The sequence below is a fragment of the Ornithodoros turicata genome, chromosome 1, assembly GCF_037126465.1.
Source record: "Ornithodoros turicata isolate Travis chromosome 1, ASM3712646v1, whole genome shotgun sequence".
NCBI lineage: Eukaryota > Metazoa > Arthropoda > Arachnida > Ixodida > Argasidae > Ornithodoros > Ornithodoros turicata.
Window position 1 is genome coordinate 86,730,355 of NC_088201.1, and position 13,042 is coordinate 86,743,396.

The window sequence follows — 13,042 nt, forward strand, 5'->3', positions numbered from 1 at the left end:
TTAATGTTGTCAAAATTGTGACCAGCAACCTCCCGCGCTGCAGAACATGCAAGCACGTTCAACACGCTAACTCCATTAAAAGCACTGCGAGCAATTACACCCACCCCGTTAACCACGCATTCACATGCACAAGCTCCAATGTCATATACTGCATTGAATGCGGCGACTGCTCTATGCAATACATTGGTGAAACCGGCCAACAAATGAACAACCGCCTTACCGGACACAGAACCGACACGTCCAACAAACTCCCCAAAGCAGTCGCCGAACACTTTAACGTTCCTGGTCACAATTTTGACAACATTAAACTATATATTCTAGAAACCGGGTTTAGATCCACACGTGACAGACGTGATAGGGAGTCTTATCTCATATACAAGTTCAACGCTCTTCACCCGTCCGGTATCAACAAATCACAAGGCACCCTAGAAACACTTCACAAATAAAATATGCTTTTCCCTTCTACCTCCATTATTATCTGTTATGTTATGCATGGCCACTGCTTTCTACTTTCTTTATTGCATGCCACAACTTTGCATTACAAATATTAAAAAAAAAGAAAAAAAAACCTTTGCTGGTTCTGGAATTTTCCCCACGTAACCACTAACCTCCTTATCTTTCGCTATGCTTGCCAATTCTTGCCTGTTGTCCCGTTTCGTCCACGTGTTCGTGAACCTTCCATTTTTCTGTAACCGGTCTGTAGCCTAGATCACTACGTTCACATAATCCCCTCCACACTCTAACAAAGCAGCCATTCACTCTGGCCGTAAAAACCCGTACGGAACCTTTCTTCCCTCCGGGCTGTTGACCCACAATTCGCATGAACCTTTAAACACGTCACACCTAACCCTTTAAATACCATGCCAATGATGAGGACGGTGCCCAGAAGAAGAACAGTCTCTGTTCGAAATATCGGCGGCTTCTGTCCTGAGGCAACTCCCTTCCTACATTCTACCGGTTCGCTGGATTTCTACCCATCTACGTTCGCTACTGACGATCCGATGGCCTCAGGAGGTAAGCAACCCGTCCTCTCTTTCTCACATGTCGCACTCCTCGGGGATAGCTGTTACAAGTACATACACGAACACATCCCACACGGAGAACACGGACCTCACATACACTTTTCAAGCGGCGCAAAAATACGAGACATCATGACAGATGTAACCGCCGCCCCACCGAACATCACGCACTTCATACTCCACATAGGGACCAACGACATCGCACGGTCGACAGCACAACATGTCATCCAGGAATTCGAAGCACTAGTTTCCTTCATCACAAACAACAGACCAGGCGCTGAAATAGTACTGACAACGATACTTCCCCGAAGACAGAACAAACACCGAGCACACATATACCAGGACACATGGCTACACGAGTTCGACAGGAAGGCGCACGCTGTCAACAACCACCTCATCCACATGCGTCAGGTACACACCAACGTTATGGTTATCACACACGCAGCTTTCGAATACCACGCTGAAGCACACCTCGCTCGGGACGGCATCCACCCAAACCACGCAGGCGTACGAGCTATGGCACACAACATCAAACACCTAATGGTTCATAGATGCCGTCCTGCACTGACAAACGCTCAAACACAACATCATCAACCAGCTTACACTTTAAGTGCCAGCACCGCAAACACGCCAGAACACACGATGGCATCAAAGGGGACCACAGCGACCACTGCACCCACGCATACACACGCGGCAAACGACAACACTCCGAACACAACCCGCACACACACAAAGTTCACGCAAACTGTGACACGGAAAACCACAAGCACGCAAACACAGACAGATGACATCGAGGAACACAGCGAGTCTCCACAGCCACTGACCCCACAGCCACCGACCCCACAGACACGACGCACGCGCACATCACGCAGAAAACACCGTTGACTATCTAATCACCAGCCTACCATGCAGTCAACGAACTTTCTACGAATGCGAAAACTCATGGAGAAACGTAGCCGATACCTACATCATCTACGGATCTACACCCACCACCTGGCTCACAACACAGTACCTAAAGGCCTCACCCCTAAAACAGTTCCTGCATTAGGAAAACTGACACCTGAACTAGAGCTAGAGTGGGCATCAGCCCTTAACAACACAGCCCGTACGTTTCTAGAAATATTAAAGAAACAGTGCCACGCGCAACTCGCTACGATCCAGGCCCATATGAACAATATCAGTCTCACCGACGCGGAGGCAAACACTCTCGAACTACACATTCAACAACTCAACCGCGAGCTAGCTAACAAGGAACACTCAAAACTCGGAAAACCTAATTCCAACAACGACACGGATACCGGACCCACTAACACGACACACGCAGCAGCCGAACAAATAATTTCCAGCACCACATCCACAACTCTCCGCAACATCGCTGAGTCACCCCGAGAAAACGCTGACGCAAGCACCGTAATAGATATATCACGCTCACTAACCAGCGACGAACTACAAGTCCTCTCTAGGGGGTTAACATTCTGCCCTACACTCAATTCTGTTAACGAATACGAAATCCACAAAGACATATCAGACTTTGCGAGACGGCTACGCCTTAGAGAATTATTCGCTCATACAACACAAGAAAACAACAACGACCTCCGACTACCATCAACCTGGACACCAAATCACGGCCGAGAACCCGCATTAGACCTGTACATTAAACAAGTAAGCAACGACATCCTTCGCGGTATTTCCCAAAGCTCGCGTGGTCACAACCTCACTAAAACACAGCGTGACATCATCAAAGCGCTAGCTGACAGAGATGATATCATTATCAAGCCCGCAGATAAGGGTGGGAGTATCGTCATCTGGCCCACAGATAAATATATTTCTGAAGCTCATAGGCAACTCAACAATACACAACACTACCTCAAACTAGACCATGACCCAACAAAGGAGTACACGGCGCTAATAACCCATACCATACAGGACCTCCACGAACGAAAGCTCATCACACGTGATGACCTCAGATATATCACCCCATCAAACACAGGCGCAGGTCGTTTCTATTTACTGCCCAAAATCCACAAGGTACACGCCAACGAGCTCTATACGGCTGACATCCCCGGCAGGCCAATTGTATCTAATAACAACACACCAACAGAAAGACTCTCGAAATTCCTGGACCACTATTTAAACCATATTCCGACAACACTGCCATCGCATGTACAAGACACACCCCACCTCCTCAGAATAATCAGAGATATAAACAACACTCGTACATTTGGTAGGGACACAATACTAGCCACGCTGGATGTGACATCACTGTATACCAACATCCCACACAACGACGGAATCACAGCCCTCTGCAATACCCTTTCTACAACAAACACCAGAAAAGACACGGAAACCATACTCGCTCTAATGGACTTGGTCCTTAAACTGAACTACTTCGAGTTCAATGGCGAACACTACCTACAAGTACACGGTACAAGTATGGGCACACCTGTTGCACCCACATACGCAAATATCTTCATGGGGTTCTTAGAAAACAAAGTTCTCAGCGCCCTCTCATTGAAACCCACGGTGTACCTTCGATACATCGATGATATACTGATAATATGGGAACACGGGGAACATGAATTTCAAAAGTTCATAGATCTACTGAACACCGCGCATAGCAACATAAAGTTCACATCACAACAGTCAACTCACTTAATTAACTTCCTCGACACCACAATATCACTAGACAACGGCAACCTCATCACAACCCTGTACAAAAAGCCAACTGACAAACAACAATACCTTCACTTCAAGAGTCACCACCCGCGTCACTGTAAGGTTGGAATTCCTAATGGGCAGAGTGTAAGACTACGCAGAATTTGTTCAAACGACACAGATTACGCTGAGAAGCTTGACGAACTCTGCAGTACACTTGCCCAAAAGGACTATCCAGACTCCCTCCTAACCGAATTCCGTCGCAAGGCACTTACACTCGATCGAGACGAGGTTCTGGAAAACCGAAAAAATCCTGACGCGTGCCAAATAAGCTTCATCACAAGATATTCCAACGCACTTCCAAACATCAAAGCCATTCTACAGAAGCACGAGCCCCTCCTCCAAAGCAGTGACCGACTTAGCAATATATTCACAAATCCTATACAGGTGACATACCGACGTGCAAAAAACCTGGCAGACTCCTTGGTCAATGCGAAAATCAGCAAAACAAGCACCCCGTACACGGGAACACGACCCTGCAACCTCCCGCGCTGCAAAACATGCAAGCACGTTCAACACGCTAACTCCATTAAAAGCACTGCGAGCAATTACACCCACCCCGTTAACCACGCATTCACATGCACAAGCTCCAATGTCATATACTGCATTGAATGCGGCGACTGCTCTATGCAATACATTGGTGAAACCGGCCAACAAATGAACAACCGCCTTACCGGACACAGAACCGACACGTCCAACAAACTCCCCAAAGCAGTCGCCGAACACTTTAACGTTCCTGGTCACAATTTTGACAACATTAAACTATATATTCTAGAAACCGGGTTTAGATCCACACGTGACAGACGTGATAGAGAGTCTTATCTCATATACAAGTTCAACGCTCTTCACCCGTCCGGTATCAACAAATCACAAGGCACCCTAGAAACACTTCACAAATAAAATATGCTTTTCCCTTCTACCTCCATTATCATCTGTTATGTTATGCATGGCCACTGCTTTCTACTTTCTTTATTGCATGCCACAACTTTGCATTACAAATATTAAAAAAAGAAGAAAAAAAAGAAAAAAACCTTTGCTGGTTCTGGAATTTTCCCCACGTAACCACTAACCTCCTTATCTTTCGCTATGCTTGCCAATTCGTGCCTGTTGTCCCGTTTCGTCCACGTGTTCGTGAACCTTCCATTTTTCTGTAACCGGTCTGTAGCCTAGATCACTACGTTCACATAATCCCCTCCACACTCTAACAAAGCAGCCATTCACTCCGGCCGTAAAAACCCGTACGGAACCTTTCTTCCCTCCGGGCTGTTGACCCACAATTCGCATGAACCTTTAAACACGTCACACCTAACCCTTTAAATACCATGCCAATGATGAGGACGGTGCCCAGAAGAAGAACAGTCTCTGTTCGAAATATCGGCGGCTTCTGTCCTGAGGCAACTCCCTTCCTACATTCTACCGGTTCGCTGGATTTCTACCCATCTACACCATATATTTGGTGTTTCAAAGTAATTGTGCGGTGTGATATGTGGCATATCCAAGTAATTTTTACGTTTTCGACGTTAATATTCATTCAAAAAGCATATGGCAGCGAACGAATGCGTGAACATAACCTCGAGGGACCTACGGTATGGCAGCGAGGTAACGTCGGTGAATAAACCATATTCCGCCTTGTTCTTGCTAGCGTGCGACCTTCGTTCATAAAGTGGACGCAAGAGACCGCTCTGATCAGACGCGTTTTTTGCGCGACGGAGAAAGGTCACGTGGTATTTTTGAAAATCCGCGGGCATTTCATGGGACACGGGAAAAATATGAAGCTTAACAGGTAGCCAATTGCACTCATCGGATTTCGTAACCTCATGTCACCGTCAACAACTCTTTCACTTTAATCCTAATAATAAAAATGTTACATGTTTAATTTCAATCAATGAATTTCTTAAGTAGGAAAAAAAAAACGCTTATTATATTTGCACGACTGGTAACCATAGGTGGGCATTTTCCTGCGGCCTCACTCATCCTCACCTCACGAAGCAATACTTCATTGGCCTCACTCACCCTCACCAAATGTTCCTCACCAGTAACTAAACCTCAGTCGCCCTCACCCTCACATTCCATTTTAAATTTTGACCTCACAAACCTCACCTCAGGGCATCGGGATCCCGAGAGGCCTCACCATCCTCATCTTCACATGCCTTCACCTCATGAGGCTATTCACAACCCTTATGGCCTCACCTATCTTCACCTCATGAGGGCTCTCATGTACTCACGACGCCTCACGTACTTTCGCCTAGGGAGGACCCACATGGCCTCACGACTCCTCATCCTCACGCGCCCTCACCTCATGAGGACCTTCATGGCCTCACATACCTTCTTCTCATGAGGTCCCATATGGCGTCACGACCCCCCCATCCTCACGAGCCGTCGCCTCGTGAATACCCTCATGGCCTGACATGTCTACAAGCCACTAGGAGGCAAATGAACCTCAAAAGTACTTTGTCATGTTCACATGACACGTCGACGTTGAACTACTCTGTCGGTAGTTGGTACTAATGATGCTACGCGGCATTAATCTGTTTATAGGGTTTCATGCTGTGCTTGGATAAATTTGGTAAAAGTTGTTACTGTCACAGTGAGGTTTAACGTTAGTATTGGCATCAGCAAAGAGGAGCACGAACCAATCACCTCATCCGTGAGGCCCTCACGAAAGGCCTCATTTGTGAGGTCCCCCTCATGGCCTCAACCGTGAGATCCCTCACGAAAGGCCTCACAGCCTCATCCGTGAGGTTCCTCACGAAAGGCTTCACAGCCTCATCCGTGAGGTTCCTCACAAAGGGCCTCAGGGCCTCATACGTGAAGCTCCTCACGGAATACATTGTACCCTCACCGCCTCAGCAGTCAGGCCTTTGGCCTCACGTATTGATGGCTCCACGACGACTGGCCTCATGAGGGCCCTCACGGTGCGCATCATCAGGGACAATGCCTCACGACTATCCTCGTGAGGAACGTTCAGCGTGGTATGGCCTCACTCACCCTCACCTCATCGTCGTGAGTTGAGGGTGAGGCGTCTTCATGAGGGTCCTCATGAGTAAGGACGCCCAGCTATGCTGGTAACAGCGTGCAGACGGTCTCGTTCCAGTGCGATGCGCCGTTTTTTTATTATTTTTAAGGTGGTGTCCAGTTTAAACGTAACACCCTGTATATCTCACAAGGTGTCCTCAATCTCCTTTATCTCGGCCACACACCCTTGTGACCTATGCAGAGATGCGGTAGCTCATGCGTCACCGTAACACCGGGACCCGGATGTGAACACGAGGCTCATTTTTCTTATGGCGCCTGTCGTGAAGACAGGAAACTTTGCCCCACAACGAGTGTAAGTAAAGTATAACGCGTCCAGACGTCCCGATATAGGTGGGACAAGTTTCGCTTTTAAGGTCGTAGTCCCGCTGGGCCACCAACCTGCTTGTGGGACGGTGCTTTGTCCCGCTTTGGCTGCAACTGACCCCAAATGGTAATTCGGGTTTATTCGGGGTCGAGAAGGTTATTCTGTACTTACATATTTTTCTACGTATTTTCCATTTTCATAGCTGTTGAGTGCAATCATTTTGGCAAACACTGAAGCTTTCTCGAGCCTCAACGTCTGCTCGTCTGTCAAGCGAATAAACTTTCGACCACCTTCTTGTCTGGCTTCCAGCATTGTCGGATAAACAATAGAACCATCGGTGATTCCTGAAAGAAATGGAGTGGCGTAGGAAATCGAGCGAAAGACTTCCACTTATATGTGATTTTAAGCAGTTACGTACGTTGTAATAGCCTAAGAACCACCATTTTTAAAAGTATGTAAAGAAAAATAAATGAAGGAAATATTTTTATTTTACTACTGAATTGACTGTTGCTAAGGCTGTAAAAAAACGGTGTCCTTGAAGTTGTTGCAATAGATTGATGCAAGCGCTGTTCCTAGAAATACCAGAACTTTTTTGACTTGAACTTTCATACCAACTTGGGAAACGGCAGCGAACCACCAGATCAGCGGTGAATGGCCTATCAACCTATGTATATATGTGTCCATGAGTGTGTGTGTGTGTGGGGGGGGGGGGCACGTCACAGCATGGCTACATAATCTGATTGCGCAGCCCGCGAGGAGTGTTGAGGACAAAAAGGGTATTAAAGCACGGGCGTAAGACAGGTCTGTGCCTTGAAGTCCGGTACTAGGCTGAGGCAGTTGACTAGCGGGGTGCGATCACGGTCCGACAAATGGGAGCGAACATCGACACAATAGTAAGCGGTCGATGCCACGTCGTGGTGTTACAACGAAAAATAGATTGCACCGTTTAGCTCGCTTAGAACAAACTGTATTCAACTGCCGTTATATTTCATAAGGAAGAAAAGTAGCCGAAGCTCTTTGGCTGCACGTAGAATACGTGCGTACAAGTGCTCAAACGCTGCCATACCAGCACTGGACAAATGTATCGCCCTGGGCCATCATTAGCATTGCGCAGGTTGGCAACTTCTGGGCGAGTGACGTCTGAAGGCCACGTAGCGCGCGATGTCCTCCCGTCGGACAGCACGTGCTACGTAACCTTCTGACCCCACTCGCTCAGACGTTACCTACCTGCGCAATAAGGCCGATACAGATGTCCAGTGCTAATATGGCGCCGTTTGAGCACTTCTAAATCGTTATATTTCCTAGTTGGACCATGTCCACATGAGGCACAACACCTGACTTCGGTCGAAAAAATATTTTTCGGACACGGAAAATGGTGTGCTAAATGAAATTCGTTTTCAGTATGCCCCTCTCCTTCCTTTAATGAAAACAGATACGTATCATTCGGCGTTCATATCACTTACTATTACATCTTCGTGACTGACACCCGTGCGCCAGGTGCGGGTCAGGTTTATGTACAACAACATAGTTCGCAAGTCGTCGAGCCCCACAAGAAATGTGATTGGTGACGCAGTATGGACGCAGTATGGACGTGAAAGTAATTTGTTTGTACGTTATCACTCAGGTCACGGGTTATAAAGTACTTACCAGAAAACAGGCGAACATGTTATCTGCAACTCTGGTACAACATATGTTTCACGCAGGTTTGCTTAAGGCGAGTGAAAATGCAAGACAATTCCATGATTCTGCCAAAGGTTTTTTTTTTTTTTGTGCTCTGCGATTGCTGTTTCTTTTGTGTATTTATTTATTACGCGCTGCGGAATACACTTCAAGGTATATATGTTTTACATAGCAAGAAGCCCAGCTATCTCACGCGTAGATGTAATTAAAACACAAATATTTTAATGAAAGATGGCTCCGGCTACTGTTTACTCGTTTCCTTTTCAAATTACCGGAAATACGCTGGCATAATTGTCTCTCTTGCCAATACTCCTACCTGCAGTGTTTAATCTACCTGTTCTTACGTGTTACCAATGACTTATTCTGCTCTAATCAATCGCTTGAAAAAGGATGATATTCCTTACCTGCAGCGTGTCGCCAAAACAAAAGCGTCAGAACCAAGGTAACCGACATTCTTCTGTAGAGTCAGAACATGAAAAGAAGGCTACGGTTTTACCATTTAATTGTGGTACCACGTGGTCCAACGGAAGCGCCTTCTGGAAAGCAAGTAAACCTTTTGTCTTCTCCAGGTGTTTTTGCTGTTACTAGGCCCTCTGTGCGGACACCTATCATTATGATGTGAATCTTTTGTAAGAAAACCAATTAATCGTTTGAACAACAATTGTGAGTTGCTCATGACAACAAGTTGCTCATGACTTTTCGAGAATGTGAGGGCAATGGAGAACGAAGATCCAGAGAGTGAAAATTATCAACGAAAGAATTTTGATTTTCATTATATTTTATTTTTCTTAAACGTGCCTGCCAACAGCTGTGGGACAGCCTAGAGGCAGTGCACCGTGTCGGAACGTACAGTAACAGGTACAAAATAAACTTAAGAAATTAATAAGAAATTCAAAACTCCCGATTGTCTCATCTTGCCCCAACCCTCGGGGCAAGACGAGACATCGCGTGGGGCAAGATGAGACATGCCGTGATAATGAACTATACAAGTTAGTTTTTGCAATCGAAGTAGACAAAGTAAAGCCCGCAGGCTCCAACGCAACACCCTTGAGCCCTCCGCCCACATGATGTCCAATAAAACCACACAGAACCCGGTACTATTTTGCTCCGCCGTTCTTTGCAAACACGGCACCACCAGTCTGATGTGTCGCTGGTCGCTCGCTTTTGCGTGCGCTTATGCTTTGCTGTAAATATCCTAGGAAACAGGAAAATTTGCTGGAAAATCCTAGGCAATATGCAAAAAAGAAATATCTGAGGAACAAGCATAACGCTACTTATAGTTGACTTATTAGTCTCTAAATTACATTAAATTTATATTGCATTAAATTTGAATGAGTTACATTACAGTTACAGTTAATGAATTGCATAAATTTGAGGCATGACAGAACCTTGGTCTGTTGCCGAATTTAGAGACAGGATAATTTCTACGTGTGCAAGTATTTCTCGAGAATCGATTCATAGAACGATTGATTCAATGGAAAAACGCTTCATGACTTCAGTGGAGGGAAAACGTTTCGAACATTTTCTGTGAACTTTACTGCAAGTTTACTGTTTATAAGTGCTGAACAATGCATGAGTTACAAAGAATAAACCATTTAATTGAAAATAAAAGATTTCGGAAGTTTACGAAGTTGAGAGCGACGGATTTAGCTTTCCTCTACACTCTAAGAAAAAAGGGGTGTATGTGTGGGAGTAAAAGCAGCTTTTACTCCCTTAGGTTACCTTTACTCCCTTCTCTCGTACAGTACACCCCGAGTCATCACTTGGGAGTTCCGGTACTCCCCTTTACTCCCCTGTTGTAGTGTACGTACGAGCACAGACCAGTCTTCGCTTATGCCCTCAATATGAGATCATGGGATTTCACTCCCAATATTGTGACAGGATTGTTTACTTTTCATTTAGTGGATGCAAATGAATATACTTCTATGTAACTTAGATACATTACAAATGAAATTGATTTCTAAACTAACTCAAGTTAACTCAACTAAGATCTTGCACAACACAGTAACTGCTAAAAGTCAACCTTGGTGTATTTAGAAGCTTTAGTGGGAGAATCGAAAGGGGATGCTGGTATTTCGAACATACAGAAATGCAACGAAGAAATAGAAAAATACAGGTCATTGTTTACTAGTTTTTGGTAGAAGATAGGTAGCATCTTATAACAAGTTAGCATACCGTCCACTACACTAAAAAATGGCACAAGAAACAGCAGTGAAAACCATGCGTGCCAGAATTTGGCAAAAAAGACTGCGCCTCATGCAAGTAAGGCACTGAGCACACGTGGTATCAGGCACTGTCTTGAACTCTCTTGTGTCAGGCGACCACTTTGCACAGGACGCACAGTTGTATAGGGCCGCCTCCTTGATAAGTGGGTGAGCTTCTTCATTCATCGCCCATGAGGTCCCACATTGGCATTACTTTTCCCCCGAAATATAGGTCCAGCATGTGATGAGATGCTTCTTGTCCAGGAAAGCCAATTCTCAATGTACCACTTGAGGACACTTTGCAGAGGCACCTGTGCCTCCAGAAGCCATGTACAATGAGGTCATCTAAAAGAAGGTAAAGCTTCCCTCGAATAACGTAGAGGGCACAAATTTGAGAAAAACGGGGTACATCACCCTTCTCAGCCACCAAGACGTATCTTTTTCTGTATGTGGTTCCATGGAAAGTAGCAGTTTTCACTTCCCAAATTTGCGCTTCTCCTGCCAATTCTTGCACACAAGGCTGTACAGAAGAACTAGCCGATTCTTTAGCTCCCTGTGTTTTGAGGTCTTGGTCAAGAGGAGACTCATGAAGGTAATAACATTGCACGAGCTGATGTCGGTAGGCTAGAGTCTTACAAATATTTCTGAAGTTCTTCACTTTTAACGCCACACTCTTGAAATATTGATGTTTAGCCTCAAAACGCATGCACCAATAATATCTCAGAGGGCCCAAGGCTACCATCATTCGTGGATAGTGCACGAGATAGTGCATTTTAGGAATAACCCGGGCTGAAGGGTACTGTACAACAAAGGATTTAACAAAATCCTGAATTGCTACTTCAAGATATGCGACACAGTCCACGGGCATTTCCTCAGCAAGCGTGATGTCAACTATAGCACGGAACATTAGGTACAGCTTCCAGTGTTCATTGCCTTCCGTTATGCTTGAAGTAAATATTAAAGATAGAAGGCGGAACAGGCACCACTTTTGCGCTGCTGTGCCTGTAAGAGTATGGTGATCCGAGAGGAAGGCAGCAGTGAGCTCTTGTGGTTTATTGCGGTTGTCGTGGAATCCACAGGCAAACGAGGCAGTCTTAGCAAGGTCACCAACGTCAATCACACCTGCATCAACCAAACCCTTCAAAACATGGTGCATTATGAAGGCAAAGCAACCTTCGAATAGGTCATGCATTACATCTGGTGGAAGTTGCAGTGTAACGTCAAAATAATCCAGATTTAGAAGTGGTGACCTGTCATTAACTCCGTACAGCCTACTGTTAGCAGGATTCACTGATATTGCCAAGAGATGTTGAGCGCGGGTAGCCTTTGTCCGAAGCACACAGAGCTCTTCTCTGGTGGTGGCATGAAGATCCGTTGCTAGCGCTAAACAAAAGCGACACACATGTCCACTACGAAAGGATGACGAGAAGCCGCCCAGCTTGTTCATTGAGAGGTTGTCTCCACAAAATGCTTGCACGAAGACATAAGCAATGCATGCCTCACCATTCTTTTTGTATTGCATTCCACTTTGACCAAGAGTGATGAGGTCATTAATCATAGGCTGGAGAACTGTGTGTAAACCATGTGCCAGAACATCTTTATATTTTGCAATGATCACCAGATACATGTTCTGTAATTGTGACCTAAACCTGGGGTGTAGGTTCAACAGTGTAAAGTATACAACAAGAAGTTTGTGTACTCCACGTCTTGGTCCAATGGGGTTTGCAATTTCAAGCTCATCAGTATAAAGCAGGATTTAAAGTGTTTGCGATGAACCACAAGTCAAAAGACTTTGATGTTTCCTGTACACCGCACCATCCCGAAAGTCTCGCAGTGTTGTGGCAACGTCAGTGGTATCTGTCATGTCTACGTGTGCTCTCATTGGTGTCATGACAAACGTGCTCACTAACATCTGACTTTTGCAGAAGGCACCTCAATGTATCCTCAATGGGGACATATTGAAATGATGAATCATTACCTATGCTGTGTTGCTGAGGCTCCACAAAAGGAAAATTTTTCTTTGCAAATTGCTCTCGCCTGTAGCTTGTCTTCACCTCCAAAAATATGTTGTCAACAAATTTGCA

At 45.5% G+C, this 13,042-nt stretch overlaps 2 protein-coding genes across 2 annotated transcripts in view; both read right to left on the bottom strand.

Moving 5' to 3' along the window:
• Positions 1-9,248, bottom strand: part of LOC135365782 (venom metalloproteinase antarease TserMP_A-like) — a 70,244-nt gene extending 60,996 nt beyond the window's left edge. Inside the window, exons 1-2 of the mRNA XM_064598518.1 lie at positions 9,159-9,248; positions 7,246-7,418 (exon numbers count right to left, since the gene is read on the bottom strand). Of these exons, the coding sequence (XP_064454588.1) occupies positions 7,246-7,418; positions 9,159-9,207 (222 nt within the window). The 5' untranslated portion in view covers positions 9,208-9,248. The remainder of the gene's footprint in view (positions 1-7,245; positions 7,419-9,158) is intronic.
• A 1,888-nt stretch (positions 9,249-11,136) lies between these two features.
• LOC135378040 (uncharacterized) lies at positions 11,137-12,585 on the bottom strand. Its single transcript, XM_064610881.1, has one exon. The coding sequence runs from the start codon at positions 12,583-12,585 to the stop codon at positions 11,137-11,139; it is 1,449 nt and encodes a 482-aa protein (XP_064466951.1).
• Positions 12,586-13,042: the final 457 nt, after the last annotated feature.

Excerpts from the sequence above, each read along its gene's own strand:
- LOC135378040 (XM_064610881.1), bottom strand. The coding sequence starts at position 12,585 with ATGTATCTGGTGATCATTGCAAAATATAAAGATGTTCTGGCACATGGT.